The following is a 22,052-nucleotide window of genomic DNA, read 5'->3' on the forward strand; positions in this document are numbered from 1 at the left end:
GTCCAGCCAGATGGTCGCTAACTTCTCTCCCATCATTGAAGATTATCCGCGGGTTCCTGGCAACGGTCGCCATGATGAAATAAAGACACACAAGTCTGCCTTAGTGCAACAACATGCCCAGTGCTTTATCAAACCATGGTGTGATATTACTTATAGCAGACACATCTAAGTGACGCACTAAGTGACATTACCAATGTGGTGGCCTGCGTTCACAGCCACTCATGCGTGGTGCCCCATCTGTGGCTGAGGAAGAGGTGGAGGCACACTGCTTGCGAGCGCCTGTCTGGGCCTGAGATACCCATGGTCCTCGGCTTCGGTGTGGAGGTGCTGGTGGGGTAAGGGCACCTCCAAAGGTTGCTGCACCAGCATCACTGCGGGGGCAGCCTCAGTCACAGGGTGTGACTCCACAGATGTTGCACCTGTTGGAAGAGGCATGGGAGCAGATGATGATAGTGATAGAGCCACATGAGCCGTTTCATGGTGCCCTTGCTCACTGGAGAGGAGCATTAGCTGGGGAGCAGCTGGCATCCGCTCCATAATTCCTTGCACCAGTGGCAGGGAATAGGATGTTTCTGCATTCAGTCATTGCCTTCTGCAACACCTCCATTGAGACACGGGGGGTCGAGGAAGGGTTGGGGGTGGGGGGGGTGGTGGGCTCGACTCCCCCCTCACTCCCCTCTGCTCCAATTCTTTTTCCATTCCTTGGACAAATGGAAGCCTCAACAATAGTTGTCACCTGTCCTTTAAAACGGGCTTGTTACTGCCTATGTCCTGTCTCCTTCCTGTGTTTGTTGCTGCAAATTGGGCAGTGACATGACTCTAGGCCAAAATAAAAGCAAAATACTGCGGATGCTGGAAATCTGAATAAAAACAGAAAGTGCTGGAAAAACTTAGCAGGCCTGTCAGCATCTGTGGAGAGAGAGAGTTAACATTTTGAGTTCGTAGGACTCTTCTTCAGAACCAATTAGTTCTTTCTCATATGGAAATTACGATGGGTAAGCATTGCTGACGCAGTGCAGGGTTGGAACCTGGAAGTGACTGCAACATCAGTGTTCTGACCCCTGAATGGAAATCCCACCCATGCAGAGTGCACTAGATTTTTAAAAATACATTCATGGGATGCAGGCGTCGCTGGTTAGGCCAGCATTTATTACTCATCACTAATTGTCCTTGAGAAGGTAGTGGTGAGCTGCATTTTTGAACTGCTGCAGTCCATGTGGTGTAGGTACACCCACAATGCTGTTAGGGAGAGAGCTCCAAGATGTGCACTATTATTTTTAAGAAGTGTAGTTACTGTGACATATAGGCAGATTGGAGCCAAGTTGCGCGTAACATAGCCCCAAAACAGCAAATGAGATAAACAATTTAATTGGTATTATTTGGTGGTGGTGAGAGGGAAGCATCTTGGCGACAATACTGGGAGAACACTTTGTTCTTTAAATAGTGCCATGGCACTATCTGTAGTTTACCTTAATTAGCAGTTGGAACCTTGATTTAATATCTCAATCCCAAGACAATCCTTCAGCACTACGCTCTAATGTCAGCCTAATGCTTGTAGTCAAGTCCTGGAGTACCAGTTGAAACTTTGACCTTATCATTTTTCTGTAATTGAGAAATATGATTAAAAGGAGATCAGTTCAGTTCGAGTAATTGCAGATGTCCTGATAATCCTATGTTTTTATTTTTCTGCATGAAAGTGCATATGTGAAAGAGATTCTGGTCTCTGATATCATTTGGTCTTTTCTCCTTCAGGGTATAGCTCCCAGACTGGAATTCTCAACAACCTCAATAATCAAAGAATGTCCACTTGACCTTGCACAAATAGAATATGAGGTGAGCATTGATTAATTGTATTTCAGGTAAAAATAAGCTTCTTCAGTTCAGTAACATCACATGCATTACTGGTTCATTTTTAAAAAAAATTGACTGAAGTTTGTACTGTTTGTGCTGAGAATGGAATAATTTTAATGTTAGGAACTAGATATAGTTTTAAGTAAGTTATATTTGTATGTGTGGGTGTTCAGAACAATATATAGCTTTAAGTTTAATTTATACTTTTTTATTTGTGCTTAAGAAAGGTGAAACCTGGGTTTGGTTACATTTTAGAGTTTTTTTTGAGATGGAGCCAGAAAGTCTCCAGGCCCTGTTTGTATACATGCATTTTTAATGAGGTTTTACGACTCTTGAAGTGAAGGGATGGGTTACCAAGAGGTTAGTAGTTTAGGGAGTTAAAACAAACATAAAAAGTAGGGAAAAAAACTGTGTTATTGCCTAACAACAGTGGGTCAGAGAATGAGACCCACAGAGACACAGGGAGAGGCAGAAAGGCAAATATTAGTTCAGTTAGTATGTGTATACCACAGAGTGAAGACAAAAAAGGTCTGTCTAGCTGGAAATGATGCCAGATTGCTGAGGAAATGTGCTTAAAGAACTCAGATGTATTGCTCCAAAGTTAAAGTGAATTTAGAATGAGCTTTCTGGATATCTCAAGGAGGATACCAATTGTGGAAGGACTTCCATTGAATGTTCAAAAGTCCACTGGAAAAGAAGCCTCTTTGCAACTGAACCAGTTGTAGCCTCGCTCTGGAAATAGTGGTACCACTTCACTGGAGTGTTGGATCTGTAAGGGTATTGTTGGGATAAAAGGATAATGTGAGTTTGAATCATCTTTTTCTTGGTGTCTGTATTGAAATCTTTACAACCTTTTTGTTATCTAGTATAATATAGTTAATGTTTCTTGTTTAATAAATGTTTTATCTTTTTGTTAAAAAGTCAACAGCAGACTCCTGTAAATCTGTTTCAGTTAGTATCCTCTGCGGGTTAAAAAAAAGTTTTAAAAAATTATGGTCTATCAAGCCAGGTTCCATTCTGGAATCTGACTTGTCCAGTAATACCATCAGCTGTGATCATAACAAAGTGGGGGCCAGTCCAGAATTAGAATCCTTGAACTTAAGTGGGATCTGTGAATCCTTAAAGAAACAAGAGGAAAAATTTTCCCCCCGTTGGTGGGGGTTGGGCGGGCGCAAAACAAATCGGCACCCCCGATGGGGGCCGCGCTGCTATTTTACATGGGCAGGCCAATTAAGGCCCACCCATCGTGACGCTCGCCCGGAAACGCTCAGCGCTCCCTGTGCGGGCAGGGGGGGGATTCCCTGAGACATTTCCTGTGCTATTTCGCAGGGAGGTTAGTTTGACATGTATAAATTGAAATAAAGGGGAAAAAAAACTTTTAAAACATGTCCCCTCATGTGACACTGTCACGTGAGCTGGGACATGTCAAAGAATTAATGTAAAAATTTTTATTAGATTTTAAAACACTTCATGAAACCCGTGGATGAGGTTTCGTGAAAAATGTGAAGGCCACTTGGGCTCTTCATCTGCCCGCCAAACTTAAGGTTGGACAGGCAGCTCATTTAATTGAGTTAGTTAGGTTTTAAATGGCCTTAATAGGCCTTTGACAGTTCGGCGGGCGCGCAACCGACCTTGCTGCGCGCCTGCTGAACTGAAAATCTAAATGACGTGCGGTGACGTTGGGACACCCGCCCGACATAACCGCGCATCATTTTATGTGTTCGTGAGCATGCCCCGCCCCCGCTCACGACCGGAGAATTCAGCCCAAGGACATGAAGTTACTGTGCATATGAATAGGATTTACTGTAAAGTAATACACAGTTTGGAATTCAAAATGGCTTTGACTGTTGCTAAGAATTTTCTGGGAATAAAAGATGTATAAGTAGATTACTCAAAATCCTTGACTAAAGCTAAACTAATAAGAGTTGGCAGATAAATTGAAGGTAGAAATAAAAGCAGGATTTTGTAATGATGATATGTTTAAAGTAATTCTCCAACCTTTAGAATTAAAAGGGAAGACACCTGAAATTGGTGCGTCACAGCTAGAGATAGCAAAAATTCAGTTGCAAATGAAGCAACTTGAGATAGAAAAAGAGATGAAAAAACTTGAATTGGAGGAGAAAGAGAAGGAAAGAGAAATGAAAGAAGTCAAATTAGCAAAAGACAGAGAAATGAAAAAAATTGCATGAGAAAGAAAGGAAAAAGAAAAAGAGCAAAAGAAATAGAAATGAAAAAACTTAAATTTGAAAAGGAAAAAGAAATGGAAATGAAAAAGCTTGAATTGGAAAAAGAGAATGAAAAAGAAAGATTGAAAGAAATGGAAATGTGAAAACTTGAGCTTGAATTTCAAAGAGAGAAAGAGCTCAGACAGCATGCATTGGCTAGGGATAAGTTTAAAATGATGGAAGAAAGAGGAGATGGTGGTTCAGAAGATGATTCCGATTCCCCTGAGGAATCTGATTAAATAAAAATCTTCATTTAGTGCCTACATTTACAGAGGATGGAGTTGAAAGATATTTCACCCCATTTGAAAAGATAGCTGTGAAGTTGAAGTGGCCAAAAGATGCTTGGACCTTAATGTTACAAAGTGTCCTGTCAGGTACAGCTATGAATGTGCACACTAGTTTGTCAGAGGAACAGTCTGCAGACTACAAAGTGTTATGGCACAGCGGATGGTGAATGCCAAGCTGCTCAAATCCCAGAGGGAAACTTGAAACAGCTGCCACAACTACTTGAATTCAGTAGTAATAAGTCCACCAAGACTTAGAGGTTTTTTGTAAAACTAAATTAAACATTTATTAATAAAAGAAAAGATTTTAAGTGCTCACATGGGTCTCTAAATTACAACTATAACAACTCCTAAATCTCCTAATTAATCTGGCTCCCAGTTACACCTCCATTAAGGCAACAGTAAAACAAAACATAAGTTTAACAGGCCCAGGCAAAGCATACAATACCCTGGACAGTGATATTCAAATTGAGTTTTCTTAGCTTTGGTTCTTGTAGGCAGCAACTTGATGAACAGAAGCTGGAGGCTTTTCACACTTGTGTTAGACCTTAGAAGACCTTCCCCCTTACACATAACTTTATACATGTTTCTCCCTTCTTAATATAAATTCCATTGCTCCAATATGTCTTTGCAACTTTATTTTTCGCATAATATACATCTTTCGTAGTACTCATATTATCAGTAACCTTTGGGAAAAATAAACACACTGTTTGGCTTAGCTTCTTTTAGCTAGGTATAACATCCTACCACCTCTTTGAAATTCAAACTACTCTAATTTATCTAAAATGCAGATTTTCCTCACACCTCACATTCTAAAACTTCAGCCATGTTTACATATTTAGCATTTCAAATCTAGCTTCCCTTTTGATAACTCAGAAGCTAGAGACCAACTGTCTCCAATTCAATTAAATCACCCACACACACACATCCACACAGAGAAACTAATCCAAATCCCCCTATTAACCTACCTTTACAATAAATCACAATAATGTTATGAAAATTATTATATTTTCATGACATAAGTAATTAAGATAGCAGAACTCAATGCTTATGAGCTTGTCCCTGAAGCTTATCAATTAAAGTTGAGGACCATAAGAAAGAAACCCAATCAGACATTTGTAGAATTTGAAAGAGAAAAATAAATGCTATGGGATCAATGGTTTCAATCACTGAAATTCGAGAAAACTTTTGAGAACGTGAGGGAAATCATGATTATGGAAGAATTCTGAAATAGCATTCCAGATGAGCGTCAAGTATCAAATATATGAGAAGCAGCAGTTTTGCCTGATATCTATGATATCTTACACAGACAGTTACATATGGCAAAATGGTCATATGGGAATCAACAAGGAAACAGGAGGAATAGAAAATTTGGTGATGGTAAAGGTACAAGTTCTAGACAACAAACAGAAGGAGATAGGCTAGAACCGAAAAGTGATGTAAAGAAAATACTATGTTTCCATTGTAATAAAACTGGAGATACTAAAAGTAATTGCTGGAAATTAAATGGGACACCTATTGCAGGAGTAAGAACGCATAAAGAATCCTCAGAAAAGGTTGTATCAGTAAAGGAAATGGGTATTAAAATCGTAGCAGTGGTACAGGTGAAATGTGTCCCTATTAGGAAGAAGGGTATGGCTCAGAATGGTCAAGAAAATCTTTCCTTGATTACTGTTAAAGAGAGTCAGGCTACTAAAGGTTCTGGATGTGTTATCTCAAAGGGAGATGTGTTCCCTTACTCCTCCACTAAAATAAGTAAACACGTTGTGGAAAGGTTTAAAGACTTTGTTTATGGAGGAGAGGCATTCCTTTATTCTTCTAATTAAGGTGGCAAACCAATAAAGATATTGAGAGACACTGGAGCACACTGATGTTAGCTGATGTTACAATTTGAATTCCAGAGGAGCTAATGAAGGAAAACATATTAATTGGAGCTATACATGGAGATTGTAAACTCATTTCCATTATATAGAGTTGGATTAAAGAATGACTTAGTGAAGAAGTTGCAGCTGGAGTAGTGCATCAAATCCCTATAGAAGGAATTGACTTTACCTCGGGGAATGACTTAGCTGGTGCAAAAATATTAGCCTCGCTGAAGGTGTTGGAACAACCAGTGGAAGGGAGAGAAACTGAGACGCTACAGAAGGAATACTCTGCATTGTTTCCTGACTCTGTCAGGCCCATAAAATTAGACAGGAAGAAGAAGAAGCTATACAAAAGTGAGATAACGTAGAAATTCAGCCATCTGACACTATTTTTTGAAAACTTGCAATAAAGAGGAATGTAAAGAGAATGTGGCTGACATGTTTAGCCCATCTTCTTTAGTAGAAATGCAACAGGCTGATCCTGAATTGAGAGAGCTGTATCAAATGATCTACTCAGAGACTAAATCAGAACAAACACCTGAGTGTTATTAATTAAAAGACAAAGTGCTAATAAGGAAATGGAGACCACCTCAAATACCCGTCGATGAGGAATGGGCAGTAGTCCTTCAGGTGGTAGTACTATCTGGGTATCAGAATTAAATTTTATGAGTGGCTCACAAAATTCCAATGGCAGGCTATTTAGGTATGAGGAAAATACAGGCCAAAATACAGGCCATTTTTATTGGCCTGGATTGCATAAAGATGTGGTTAAATTCTGCTAGACATGTCATGCATGTCAGGTAGTGGGGAAACCCCAAGCGTCAATTAAACCTGCACCCTTAATTCCGATACCAGCTCTTGAAGAACTATTTAACAGGGTCTTAATAGATTGTGTGGGACCCCTACCTAAAACCAGAAGTGGGAATCAGTATCTTTTAACAGTTATGGATGTTCCAACAAGATTTCCTGGGGCAGTGCCTTTGGGGAAGATTACGGAGAAAATGGAAGTGGAAAAGTTGGTTCAATTCTTTACGAGACATGGATTAACCAAGGAAATACAATTGAATAAAGGCTCAAATTTTATGTCACACATATTTAAAGAAATAATGAATAGTTTGGGAATAAAACAATTTAAATCTTCAGCTTATCATCTACAATCGCAAGGAACACTAGAAAGACAGCATCAAACTTAAAAAACCATGACTAAAGCCTATTGTCAGGAATTCTCTAATGATTGGGATAAAGGAATTTCATTTTTACTGTTTGCTATTAGTGAGTCCCCTAATGAATCTACAGGATTCAGTCCTATTGAACTGATATATGGGCATGAGGTGAGAGGACCACTTAAATTAATTTAAGAAAAATTTATAAACCAAAGTTCAGAGACTACGCTTTAGACATATGTGTCAAATTTCCGGGAAAGATTTACCAAAGCATGTGAGTTGGCCAAAGAGCATTTGAAAATCGCTCAACAAACAATGAAACCTCGGGCAGATAAAAATGCCAACGCTCGAATTTTGTTCCTGGAGACAAGGTGATCTTGTTGTTACCTGATTCTGGTGAACTATTAAAAGCAAGGTCCACTGGACCTTACCAAATCAAAACAAAACTGAATGATGTAAATTGTATAGTAAGTACTCCAGACAGGAGGAAAAGTCAGTGAGTGTGTCACATTAATATGTTAAAGTGATATTATGACAGGGAAGGTAGTCTGGAGAGGAGTGTGTTTCCAGTGGTAATAGAAATAGGGACTGAACTTAAAATATCAGAGTGATTCGAGAATGAATCAGAAATCCAAAATTCTAAAGTTGACCCTCCAGTAATCAGATTGGATAATACAAAGGTGCTTAAAAATTTAGATGCAACATTATGCTATTTTCCAGAAAACTGTCAAGGTGACTTACAAAAACTATTACAAACTCATAAATCAATTTGTGTATATAGGCCAGGGAAAACGTCTTTGGTCTATGTGGTTAATGTGGGGGATGCATCACCCATAAAGCAACATCCTTACAGACTCAATCCAGAGAAGTTAGCCCAAGTGAGGGAAGAGATCAAGCTCATGATGGAAAATTACATTATTGAACCGAGTCACAGCAGCTGGAGCTCACCTAGTGTAACGGTGCCAAAACCAGATGTGTCACAATGATTGTCTATAGACTATCACAAAGTTAATGCAGCCACAAAGGCAGATTCATATCTGATTCCATGATTCGAAGATTGAAGTAGCAAGGTTCCTTACAAAAATTGACTTATTGAAGGATATTGGCAAGTTCCATTGACTGATATAGCCAAAGAAGTATCAGCTTTCGTAACCCTGGATTGACTTTATCAAGGTAAAGTCATGCCTTTCAAAATGAAGAATGCAGCAGCAACTTTTCAAAGATTAACCAACAAGGTATTGAAGGATTATGCAACACTGTTAAATATATTGATGATTTGGTTGTGTTCAGTCAAACCTGGGAAGAACATTTACAACACTTGGATGAATTGTTTGATCGATTATAAAGAGCCAATTTGGTCATAAACTTGGCAAAGAGTGAATTTGCCAAAGCAGAGTGACTTATTTGGGACGCACTTTGGGACAAGGTCAAGTAGCACCTAGAAAAGCAAAAATCAGGGCTATCTTGGATTTTCCAGTGCCTAAGACAAATTGGGAGATTTTGTGGTATATAGGCATGAGTGGATTTTATTGGAAGTTCGTCCTGAATTTCAGCACTGTAGTGGCTCCCCTGACAAGCTTATTAAAGAAAGGCAAAAAGGTTTGAATGGACAGAGAAGTGTCAGAGTGCCTTTGACAGCTTGAAAGCTGTTCTGATTAGTACACCGGTTTTAGCAGCATCAAATTATGCTAAACCATTTAAACTGGCTGTTGATGCCAGAGTCGTGGGTGTTGGTGCAGTTTTGCTACAGAAGGACAAGATGGGGATCAAACAGCCAGTCAGTTATTTCTCTTGAAAGTTAAATTTGTGTCAGAGGAAAATACTCAACAGTGGAAAAGGAGACTGAGTTTAGTGCTGGCTCTGCAATATTTTGAAGTCTACATATCCAACAACTCTGCAGAGACTGTTATTTATACTGACAATAATCCTTTAACCTTTTTAGCAAGTTTCACAACAAGAATCTGAGACTTTCAGTGGGGTTTAATGCTACAACCATACAATTTGAAAATCATTCATGTAGCAGGAAGAGACAATACAATAGCAGATTAATTGCAGATGTTTTATCGGGAGCAAATGTGGAGGAAGAAGAATGTCGTGATCAAAATGGACTTGTGTAGAATATGACTCTTATGGAAAAATCCATATATATATTTGATGTTAATACATTGTTACAGCTAGAGTAAAATCTATATAAGTAAGTTAGAGGTAGTGATAAGAGGAGATGGTAATGGAAAATGAAAATACCTCTTAAAGATAACTTTTCATTTTTTTTGCGGGGAGGAGTTAGGAACTAGATATAGATTTAAATAAGTTATATTTGTATTTGTGGCTGTTAGGAGCAAGATATAGCTTTAAGTTTAATTTATACTTCTGTGTGTTAAGAAAGGCGAAACCTGAGTTTGGTTTCATTTTAGAGTTTTTTTTTGAGATGGAGCCAGGAAGTCTCCAGGTCCTGTTTATATACAGCCATTTTTAATGAGGTTTTACAACTCTTGAAGTGAAGAGATGGGTTACCAAGGGTTTAGCAGTTTAGGGAAGTTAAAACAAACAAAAAAAGTAGAAAAACACTGTGCTGTTTCCTAGCAACAGGGGATCAGAGAAAGACACACATAGACAAAGGGAGAGACAGAAAGGCAGATTTAGTTCAGTTGGTATGTGTATACCACAGAGTGAAGACAGTAAAGGTCCAAGAAGCCAAATTGCTAAAGTAAAAGTGAATTTAGATTGTGTTTTCTGGATATCTCATGGGAAATACCAATTGTGGAAGGACTTCTAATGAATGTTCAGAAGTCCACTGGAAAATAAACCTTTTTGCAACTGAACCAGCACTAGCCTTGGTGTGGAAATAATGATACCTCTTCACTGGAGTGTTGGGTCTGTAAGGGTATTGCTGAGATAAAAGGAATAGTGTGAATTTGAATCATTTTTTCCTTGGTGTCTGTGTTGAAATCTTTCCAACCTTTTTTGTTGTCAAGTATAACATAGTTAATGTTTCTTGTTTAATAAATGTTTTATGTTTTTGCTATAAGTCAACAGCAGACTCCTGTAAATCTGTTTCAGTAAGTACCCTCCACAGTTAAAAAAATAATTTAAAAATGTTACAGTCTATCAAGTTCCATTCTGGGATCTGACTTGTCCAGTAATAACATCAGCTGGGATCATAACATCAAGAACCTTTATTTTCAGTATTTCTTATAAAATATACATCCATTCTCAACCGTAACAAAATAAACTATTAGTATCTGTACTTAACTCTGAATTACTCCAATGGTTTTATTGTAAATGGCAAAACTGTTTTAGATTGGTTATGTAATTGGGCTGAATTTTGCAGTAGAAATAACAGTCAGGTTAACAGCACTTACCAATAGCTATGTGGAAATTGAACAGTAATTTCTAGTGACTGCATATGTGCAATTAAATGTGGAAACCAGGAGGTTGCAGTCTGAGATGCCCTGCTCCTCCAGAAGCTGAACAAGAACGGGATCTTATGGAGAAACTCATCATTCAAATATATTGAATAGTATGAGGTTGCTGTATTTACTTTATAAATAGATACACATTAAACTCACCAGAAGAAATTAGGGCTTGTTCATTTCAGTTAAAGTACCTTTTTAATGACATGCTAAATCTTAATTATAACAAACAACCTCTCTGGCACTGAAACAACTTTTATTAGTGTGAAGTCTTAGTCCTTCAGATTTTAATTATTTGGAGATGTAAATAATATCTGTTTTTAACTTACTCTTCCTATCTCTTTTATCATTCTCTCTAAATCCAATGTTTCTTTCCCTCTGATTTTGTTTTCTGTATCTGATTTGACTTTGAAATCAGCATCATAACTGACATGTCCTGGATCAGATTCTGCACTGTTCGTTAACAATTCTTAATCTCTTTGCAACTGAAGCAGCGCTAGCCTTGGTAATTTTGTTTTATTCTTTCACGGGATGTGGGCATCGCTGGCTAGACCAGCATTTTTATTGCCCATCCCTAATTGCTCTTGAGAAGGTGGGGGTGAGCTGCCTTCTTCAACTGCTGCAGTCCATGTGGTGTAGGTACACCGATAGTGCTGTTATGGAGGGAGTTCCAGGATTTTGACCTAGCGACGGTGAAGGAACAGTGATATGGTTCCAAGTCAGGAAGGTGTGTAGCTTGGAGGGAAACTTGCAATTGGTGGTGTTCCCATGCATCTGCTGCCCTTCTCCTTCTAGGTGGTAGAGGTCATGGATTTGGAAGGTGGAAGGAGCCTTACTGAGTTGCTGTTGAGGTAGCCTTCCTTTCTCAGCTTGTTCTCCAACAAGACCATCTTCAAAACAAGCAGGTTCACAACTTAAGTTTTTTTCCCTCTCTCCCATGCCTTTTTGCTTCCCAGCTTCTCATTAAGTAAAGCACTTTGCAGTTCAACATAAACAAACAACTCCTCAAGTACCATATAGGCCAGGTGATTTCTTGGAAGAGGCCTGCTTGTTAACAGTTCCAAGGTGAACTTATGACTTCCTTTAAAAAATAATCCCAGGTTAGCATCCTCATGTCCAGATCATGCCAAATTCTTCCATTTTGTAAGAGAAAACTTCATTCTTGAGAGATATGATTCAAACAATTGTGGACGATTCAGTGTTAATAATGCCATTGAATGCCTTGGACAGATGGTTGGATTCTGTCTTGTTGGCGATGGTCATTCCCTGGTACTTGTCTGGCACAAATGTTATTGCTATTTATCAGCCTAAGCCTGAATATTGTCCAGGTGTTGCTGCACATGGGCACAGACTGCTTCAATATCTGAGGAGTCTCGGAAGGCGCTGTACATTGTGCAATCATCAAAGAACATTCCCCTTCTGACTTTATGATGGAGGGAAGGTCATTGATGAAGCAGCTGAAGACGGTCGGGCCTAGGACACTACCTTGAGGACTCCTACAGCAATGTCCTGAAACTGAGATAATTGACCTCCAACAACCACAACCAACTTTCTTTGCGCTAGGAATGACTCCAACCAGTGGAGAGTTTTCCTCTGATTCCCATTGACTCCAGTTTTGCTAGGGCTCCTTGATGCGACACTTGATCAAATGCTGCCTTAAGGCAGTCACTCTCACCTCACCTCTGAAGTTCAGCTCTTTTGTCATGTTTGGACCAAGGCTGTAATGAGGTCAGGAGCTGAATGGCCCTGGCAGAACCCAAACTGCGCGTCAATGAGCAGGTTATTGCTGTGTAAGTGCCGCTTGATAACACTATTGACAACCCCTTCCATCACTTTTCTGATGATCAGAGTAGACTGATGCAGCAGTAATTGTCCAGCTTGGATTTGTCCTGCTTTTTGTGGACAGGACATGCCTGGGCAGTTTTCCACAGTGCCAGGTAGATGCCAGTGTTGTAGCTCTACTGGAACAGCTTGGCTAAGAGCACAGCTAGTACTGGAGCACAATTCTTCAGTACTATAGCTGGAATATTGTCAGGACCTTTAGCCTTTGCAGTAGACAATGCTTTCAGCCATTTCTTGATATCACATGGAGTGAATCGAATTGGCTGACGACTGGCATCTGTGATGCTGGGAGCTCAGAAGGAGGCCAAGATGGATCATCCACTTGGCACCTCTGGCTGCAGATTGTTGCAAATGCTTCAGCCTTGTCTTTTGCACTGATATGCTGTACTCCCCCATCATTGAGGATGGGGATATGTGTGGAACCTCCACCTCCAGTTAATTGTTTAATTTTCCAACACCATCCGTGACTGGATTTGGCAGGACTGCAGAGCTTAGATCTGACCTGTTGGTTATGGGATCACTTAGCTCTTGTCTATTGCATGCTGCTTTTCCTGTTTGGGATGCAAGTAGTCCTGTGTTGTAGCTTCACCAGGTTGACACCTCATTTTTAGGTATACCTGATGCTGCTCCTGGCATGCCCTCCTGCACGCTACATTGAACCAAAGGTCATGTTGCATTTCACTAGTGTCTCCCATGTATGAAAATTGTTGTTTAGGATCTTCACACCTGAAGCAAAACTTTGGGCATCATATAGCTGTTCTGACTCTAGCTAACTCTCCAAACAGAATATTCTTGAGAATGCATCCGTCTTCCATCTCTTGAACATGACCAAGCCAGCAAAGTCACATCTGCTTGATGAGTGCTAGCATACTAGGGAGAGTTGCCTTTGAGAGGACTGCCACATTTGTGATTTTGACCTTCCATGAGAAGCACAGCAGATATAGATGAAAATTGTTGAGCTTCATTTCTTGACAGCTGCCTTTTGCCTGTGCTTCATAGCTGTATAACGAGGTGTTCAGCAGGGTTCAAAACACAGGAGCATTGGGATAAAACGCCCAAAATGCCCACAAAAAGATCAATGACGGACTGACTAATGAGAGAAAAGTCATCCCTGCCCGTAGGAGTGACAGAATCTGTGAGGAGGTGGTTCTCTCCTGCATTTGATGCTGATAGGCTCAAGTTGAGCAAACATGGGAGAGAAACAGCCCGTGAGCAGCGGGACGGTGAGTGGCAGCAGTGAGCCTGAGCACCAGAGCGATGATGGTCCAAGAGACTGCAGGAGTCAACGAGGGAGGGAGAAACTGCAGGGCTCAGCAAACGAAAGAGAAAGACTGCAGCCCTTAAGTGAGGGAGGGTGAGAGACTGTGGAGCTTAGGAAGGGAGCGAGAGACAAGGTCAGCGAGGGCGAGAGAGAGAGAGACTGCGAGGGTCAGTGAGGGAAAGAGACTGCAGGGGTAAGCGAGAGAGAGAGAGAGACTGTGGGGTAAGCGAGTGAATGAGATATTGCAGGGGTAAGCATGGGTGAAAGAGACTGGAAGTAAAAACATTTAAGTTATGAAGAGAGGTTGGATAGACTTGGCTTGTTTTCGTTGGAGCAGAGAAGAGTGAGGGGCGACCTGATCGAGGTGTACAAGATTATGAGGGGCATGGACAGTGTGGATAGGGAGCAGCTGTTCCCCTTAGTTGAAGGGTCAGTTACAAGGGGGCATAAGTTCAAGGTGAGGGGCAGGAGGTTTAGGGGGGATGTGAGGAAAAACCTTTTTACCCAGAGGGTGGTGATGGTCTGGAATGCGCTGCCTGGGAGGGTGGTGGAGGCGGGTTGCCTCACATCCTTTAAAAAGTACCTGGATGAGCACTTGGCATGTCATAACATTCAAGGCTATGGTCCAAGTGCTGGTAAATGCGATTAGGTAGTTAGGTCAGGTGTTTCTCACATGTCGGTGCAGACTCGATGGGCCGAAGGTCCTCTTCTGCTCTGTGATTCTGTGATGAGGAGGAGGATGACATCTTAGAAGGCTCCTCAAATGAAGCCATATGGTTAGAACTTAAAAACAAAAAAGGAGCAATCACATTGCTGGGAGTGTATTATAGGCCCCCAAACAGCCAGAGAGAAATAGAAGAGCAGATATGTAGGCAAATTTCAGAGAAGTGTAAAAATAATAGGGTAGTAATAGTGGCGGATTTCAACTTCCCCAACATCAACTGGATTAGTCATAGTGTGATAGGTTTAGAGGGAGCGGAATTCTTAAAATGCATCTAGGAAAGCTTTTTAAGCCAGTACCTAGAAGGTCCTACAAGAGAGGGGGTGGTCCTGGACTTAATTTTAGGGAATGAAGCCGGGCAAGTGGTAGAGGTATCAGTGGGGGAGCATTTTGCAGATAGTGATCATAACTCCGTTAGATTCAAGGCTGGAAAGGCTGATTTTAATCAGATCAGATATGATTTGGCCAGAGTGGACTGGGAGCAGCTACTTTTAGGTAAATCTGCGTCAGAGCAGTGGGAGTCATTCAAGAAGGAAACAGGGAGAGTACAGGGCCAACATATTCCAGTAAAGACAAAGGGTGAGACCAACAAATCCAGGGAACCCTGGATGTCGAGGGATATACAGGATTGAATAAAGAGAAAAGGGAGGCTTATGGCAGATACCGAGGGCTCAAAACAGCAGAAGCCCTAGAAGAGTATAGAGTGTGTAGGGGGGGATCTTAAAAATGAAATTAAGAGAGCAAAAAGGGGGCATGAAAATACATTGGCAGGTAAAATAAAGGAAAATCCAAAGTTATTTTACAAGTACATTAAGAGTAAGAGGATAACTAGGGAAAGAGTAGGGCCCATTGAGGATCATAGTGGTAGTTTGTGTGTGGAGCTGAGAGATGTAGATAGGGTTCTAAATGAATACTTTGTGGCGGTGTTCACAAATAAGAGGGACGACATGGGTATGGAAATCCGACAGAAGGACTGTGATATAATTAAAGAAATTAGCATAGAAAGGGAGGAGGTTCTAAGTGGTCTGGCAGGCTTAAAAGTAGATAAATCTTCAGGCCCAGATGAAATATATCCCAGGCTATTGAGTAAGGCAAAGGAGGAGATAGCAGGGGCGCTGGCAATAATTTTCAATACCATTCTGGCCACAGGAGAGGTGCCATAGGACTGGAGGACAGCCAATGTGGTACCGTTATTCAAGAAGGAAGAAAGGGATAAACCAGTGAGCTACAGGCCAGTCAGTCTAACCTCAGTGGTGAGGAAACTATTGGAAGCAATTCTGAGGGACAGAATGAATCTACACTTGGAGAGGCAGGGATTAATCAAGGACAGTCAGTATGGTTTTGTTAAGGGGAGGTCATGTCTGACCAATTTGATTGAATTTTTTGAAGAGGTGACTAGGTGTGTAGATGAAGGCAATGCATTTGACGTAGTCTACTTGGACTTCAGCAAGGCTTTTGATAAGGCCCCGCATGGGAGACTGATAACAAAGGTAAGAGCCCTTGGGACCCAAGGCAATTTGGCAAATTGGATCCAGAACTGGCTGAGTGGCAAGAAGCAGAGGGTGATGGCCGAGGGGTGTTGTTGTGACTGGATGCCTGTGTCCGGTGGTGTTCCACAGGGATCGGTGTTGGGTCCATTGCTGTTTGTGGTATATATCAACGATTTAGACTTGAATGTAGGAGGGTTGATCAGTAAATTCGCGGATGACACAAAAATTGATAGTGTGGTAAATAGTGAGGAAGATACCTTTAGATTACAGGAGGATATAAACGGGCTGGTCAGATGGGCTGATCAGTGGCAAATGGAATTTAATCCGGATAAGTGTGAGGTGATGCACTTGGGCAGGACAAACAAGGCACAGGAATGCATGATGAATAGTAGGACCCTGGGAAGTACCGATGATCAGAGGGACCTTGGTGTGCATGTCCACCGCACCCTTAAGGTAGCAGGACAGTTAGATAAGGTGGTTAAGAAGGCATAAGGGATATTTGCCTTTATTAGCTGAGGCATAAAATATAAGAACAGGGAGGTTATGCTGGAACTGTATAAAACACTGGTTAGGCCACAGCTAGAGTATTGCGTGCAGTTCTGGAATCCGCATTACACCAGAGAGAATGCAGAGGAGATTTACCTGGATGTTGCCTGGGCTGGAAAGTTTTAGTAATGAGGAGAGATTGGATAGACTGGGGTTATTTTCCCTGGAGCAGAAGAGATTGAGGGGGTACATAATTGAGGTGTATAAAATTATGAGTGGCATAGAAAGGGTAGGCAGGAAGGAACTTTTCCCCTTGGTGGAGGGATCAATAACCAGGGGGCCTAGATTTAAGGTAAGGGACAGGAGATTTAATGGGGATGTGAAGAAGAATTTTTTCACCCAGAGAGTGGTGGGAATCTAGAACTCACTGCCTGAAAGGGTAGTAGAGGCAGAAACCCTTATAACATATAAGAAGTATTTGGATGTGCACTTGCGATGCCATGGCATACAAGTCTATGGGCCTAGTGCTGGAAAACGGGATTAGAATAGTTAGGTACTTGTTTGGCCGGCGCACACTCGATGGGCCAAAGGGCTTTTTTCTGTTCTGTAGACCTTTATGACTCTATGAGTTCTTTTTCCTCCCAAATCCATGAGTGGATGGAGTCTTGATGTGAGCAAAAGCTCTGAAGATTTCATACCATCAGGGCCGCAGACTTTGTTGGCTTTCATTTGTTGATTGCTTGTTGCAGCTCTCCCATCAGTGGTGATTCACCCATGGATACTACCACATGGTATTGGGGAAATAACCTGGAGAATATCAGCTGCTGCTGTGGATTCACAGTTGAGGAGTAGCTGGAAATGTTTTTTCCAGCATTGATGAATGGCAATGTCACCCTTAAGAAGAGAGATATCATCCTGTGACCTTTGTCTATAGATGACCTTGGTGGCTTCAACGCTTTACATGTCATGGTGGTCAGCATGGAACTTTCAGGATTTCTCTTCCCCCACTTGTCCCTTATCTTCTGGTCTTTGGATGTCAGCCTTGAACTGCTGGTGGGTGACATGGATGTTATGGCTCTGGAAAAAAACCATGCCTGGAAGACTGTTTTAAAAGTGGGTTTTGGTTTTGCTTTGAGAAGAGAAGAACCAATTGCTTGAGAAGGAAGACAGCAGCCTTTTGCAGTCCAGAGCCAGTCCACAGCGGGAAGTGAATGTAAGCTGCTCCTGAGATGCTCTACATGCTGTGATAGAGTACCCTCGAGTATTCTGAGTCCGCCTGAAGAGCAGTGCCAAAGTCATTGATTGTTTTGTGGATCAGTGCTGAGAGACCAACCGTATAACCCGGGTGCCATTTCAATCTGTCTTTGGACCATTGACTTTTAACTTATGGCCGAATTCCTCCATTTCTATTTTATTTTCATTGTTTTTTGTGTTTGGGTGTGTGAGACTTAGGGTATCTTGAAAGAGTAATTAGTATAATTTCATATTCCACAAGATGTTGATAAGCTTTGCCTTTTTATTTGACAAAACTGGTTTTATAATAAACTAATAAGTTTGTTGTTTATTGAAAGAAGCCTGGTTAAAGTCTCTTCTATTCTGGGTACCAGTAATGAAGGTAAACAATTGGCCACGTTGGTGAGTAAATTAAAACTTTTAAACTAATGGTACGACCTGTGGAGTAGTGGGGCTAGATCAACTGTGCACTCCTCCCATCCCAGTCATAACAGTCAGAGTCCAGGGTCGGGGATAAGTGCTGATGAAGGTGGCATATTGATTATGGCTGAGCAGTGGGTGAAGTGTCATGAGCCTTTCATTTATATAATTCGGGAGTTCTGGCAGTATGTCCAAGGTCCTATTTCGTATGGCAAAACAAACTTCGAGAACATGTGAGTCACTGTTGACCTTTCCTTTCCAGTAGAAGGTGTATTCCCCTGATTGTTCCTTCAGCTGCCACTCCCCAGGAAGCCGGCTCTCACTGAGAGCAGTAATGTCAATTTGGAGCCTTGATCGTTCATGTGATACGATTGCAGTTCTTCTTTCCGGACAGTTACTCTTGAGATTATCCATGAATGTGCTAACATTCCTAGCTGGTGCTGCTGCGACTGCTCTCAGCCCAGAGCAGCATCACGGACTCCACACTAGAACCAAGATAAGTGGGGTTCAGTTCTCTAGGGTCATCAGGCAGGTCCCGTTGAGACAGAACGTCTGGTTGGTAAGGGCGGGGCAGGGATACTGCCATGGTGGGGTGCCTTTGTCAGGGCCTTATGGTGCCCAGTCAGGAGGCACCACCCTTCCCCTGCCTCCCTCTGGATGCCCCGAAGGAAGCCACCAGGATCTCTCCTTGTGGTGGAGAGCCCATCCACCACTGGTAAAGTGCCAGTGTCGGTGGGAAGAGACTCTTAAATGACCTTTAATTGGCTACTTAAGGGCCTCAATTAGCCTTTGGGAGGGAAGGCTGTTTGCCACCCTCCTTGCCTTTGATAAAATGCCATCTTCAGTGGGAAGGCAAAGGCACACCAGCCCCCAGCCCTTCCACCTAATGTTTTCGGCCTCCCCAGCCTCTCAGCCCTCTCCCTGAGGCCCTGCAAAATGCCAACTGTAGACTCTTAAGTACCCTCTGATGTCACTTAATTATGTCAAATGCTAGAAAGAAAAATATTAATCAAACTGGATGGACTACTCAAACTGGATGACTTTGGCATCGAATCTGTAGACTTTGCAAATTTGAAAGAGCTGTCTCATAGATTAGTAAAGCAATAGTCTGATGCAGGCAGCTTCATGGCATTGTACCAACCAGCCGGTGTCTCAGATACCTTCATCACCACCCCTGAATATGTCCTGTTCTCCCGCCAGAGGTGGGGCATACTTGTCCTCAGGAGTCCTCAACATTGAGTCTGGAACCCATGGCTTATTGGCTTAATGTTTCATGTCAAACATGGTCAAATAAGCCTCCTGCTGATTTCCACTTTCCACCCTAATACTCAACATCACTTGGGAGAAGCACTGAAGGTAACAAAGGAATAGAATGTAACCCAGGTAAGAACTTCAACATTCATCACCAGGAGTGGCTGAGTGGTGCCATTACTGACTGAGCTGACCAGTTCTGAAGGACGCAGCTGCCAGACCGGGCTTGTAACAAGTGGTGAGAGAGCCAGCATGAGGGAATAGCCTACTTGACATGGTCCTCACTGGTGTACTTGTTATAGATACATTTGGCCATGACAGTATTGGTAGGAGTGACCATCACACAGTCCTTGTGGAGACCAAGTCCTGTCTTCACACTGAGCAGAATCCTCTATTTTGTCACATGGCAGTACCACAATGCTAAATGGGATAAATGCAGATCAAATCTAGCAGCTCAAAACTGTGTTCAGAGGTGCTGCGGGATATTACCATCAGGAGAATTATATTCAACCACAACCTGTAACCTCATCTCCCGGCATATCCCTCACTCCTCCATCACCATCAAACCAGATGACCAACTCTAGTTCAATGAAGAGTATGGAAGAGCATGCCAGGAGGAGCAAAAATGAAATGCCTGAAAATAAGATGGCAGCTGCTACAACATAAGACTGCAAGCATGCCAAAGTAGGGAAAGCAGCATGCTTGCAATAGAGCTAAGCAATCCCATAACCAACAGATAATATAAGAGCTTTGTAACTCTGCCGCATCCAGTTATGAATGTTGATGGACAATTGAACAACTAGCTAGGCTTCATGAACATCACTGCTGCAAGAATGGCAGAGCTCAGGAGTGAAAACATGAGTGAAAAACACCAGGCTGAAGCATTTGCAGCCTACTTCAACCAACACTGGCAAGTGGATGATCCTTCTCTGCCTTTTCGTGTCACCAGCATTGCAGATGCCAGTCCTCAGCCAATTTGATTCACTCCACAAGTCTTCAAGTTGAGATGAGTTCTGACAACATCCCCGCTATCATGGTGAAGACCTGTGCGCAAGCATTAACTGCACCCCTAAATGAAATGTTCCAGTACAGCTATAATATTGGCATCTACCTGACAATATGGAAATTGACCAGGTATGTCCTGTCCACAATGGGCAAGACACATCAAACCCAGCCAAGTACCACTCTATCATCCTTATCCTAATCATCAGCAAAGTCATGGCAATGTTAACGATGTCAAACGGTACGCCTGGCTCATAATGAATGTTGACTTCCTTTCCAGTATATTGGAGGATTAGAAGGCGATTACAAGGTTGAATTTCTAAATTAGTATAAACTAACCTCACGCACTAACGTCAGGACAGGGTTTCTGCTGCACTAGCAGTGAAATTGCAATGGTGTACTGGGACAGCACCAAAGAAATTTCCGGCAATGGTTTTGGAAGCAGTCTACAATTGGAGAACCTCTCCCATTTGACATCATGGCGGTTGTGTGCCTCTATTCTTTTTTCTATTCTTCTTTTTCCCCATTTTTCATTCCTATAGCTCCTTTGATTCTTTCCCCTATTATTTTCATGGGGCAGAGTTTTCCCATTGGCATGCGGGGGCAGGCCCCGCAAGTTCGTGCATAAAATGACGCGTGGTGACGTCGGGCAAATGTCCTGACGTCACCATGCTCCATCGTGATATTTCGTTGGGCGGGCGCACGATGATATCCGCAGTGCACCTTCCATTAATTAACAGGCTACTTAAGGCCCTTGACTCACCAATCAACGCTGATTTTTCAGTGCCCGTGCAATCTTCGGGTCGGTGCGCGGGCGCAACGAGCAGGCGGGTAGGACAACATTTGTATAAACCTCATGCACGGGTGGGGTAAGAGGGCTCACTGGGGTCGCGAGTGTGCTGTCTCAAGTATTGATTTTTCAAAGTTATTGAAACTTGCCTGTGTGATCTGCAATACTTAGAAACGCTTACCAGCTGCTTTGTCTGGACTCTTAACCTTCAGGTCAGCACTCTGCAGTGAGGAATCTTTTTGGGGCCTGCAGGTTTCAGGAAGCCTTCCCCTGGCCTGGGAATAGGAGCTGAACTCTCCACTTGAGGCACCTCCACTGAGGAGGAAGGGAGGGCTAGAAGGGGGAGGAGGCCAGGAGTGCACATTCAGCCTCCAGGGAGCCACCATTGGGAAGACAGGTGCAGGCACAAGGGGCGCAGGGCCAAGAGGTAGACCAAGGCAGAAGGGGCCACAGAAGACGCCGCTATCCTGCTGCCAGGATTATACAGGTGACAAAGCAGCTACCTCAGTATGTCTGAGGTGCAGTGCCGAAGGAGGCTCCATCTCTCAAGGAAGACAGTCAACTATATCTGTCATAAAAACAAAAAACTACTGCGGATGCTGGAAATCCAAAACAAAAACAGAATTACCTGGAAAAACTCAGCAGGTCTGGCAGCATCGGCGGAGAAGAAAAGAGTTGACGTTTAGAGTCCTCATGACCCTTCAGCAGAACTGAGTAAAGTTAGGAGGGGTGAAATATAGCTGGTTTAAGGTGGG

The 22,052-nt window shown here is 42.2% G+C and overlaps 1 protein-coding gene across 4 annotated transcripts in view; it reads left to right on the plus strand.

Moving 5' to 3' along the window:
- Window positions 1-22,052, plus strand: part of spata6 (spermatogenesis associated 6) — a 141,653-nt gene that overhangs the window by 51,813 nt on the left and 67,788 nt on the right. For all 4 annotated transcript variants that reach the window (XM_078561155.1, XM_078561158.1, XM_078561159.1 and 1 more), the window contains exon 6: window positions 1,753-1,833. In XM_078561155.1, the coding sequence (XP_078417281.1) occupies window positions 1,753-1,833 (81 nt within the window). The remainder of the gene's footprint in view (window positions 1-1,752; window positions 1,834-22,052) is intronic.

The sequence above is a fragment of the Cetorhinus maximus genome, chromosome 17 (genome assembly GCF_964194155.1).
Source record: "Cetorhinus maximus chromosome 17, sCetMax3.hap1.1, whole genome shotgun sequence".
Lineage (NCBI taxonomy): Eukaryota > Metazoa > Chordata > Chondrichthyes > Lamniformes > Cetorhinidae > Cetorhinus > Cetorhinus maximus.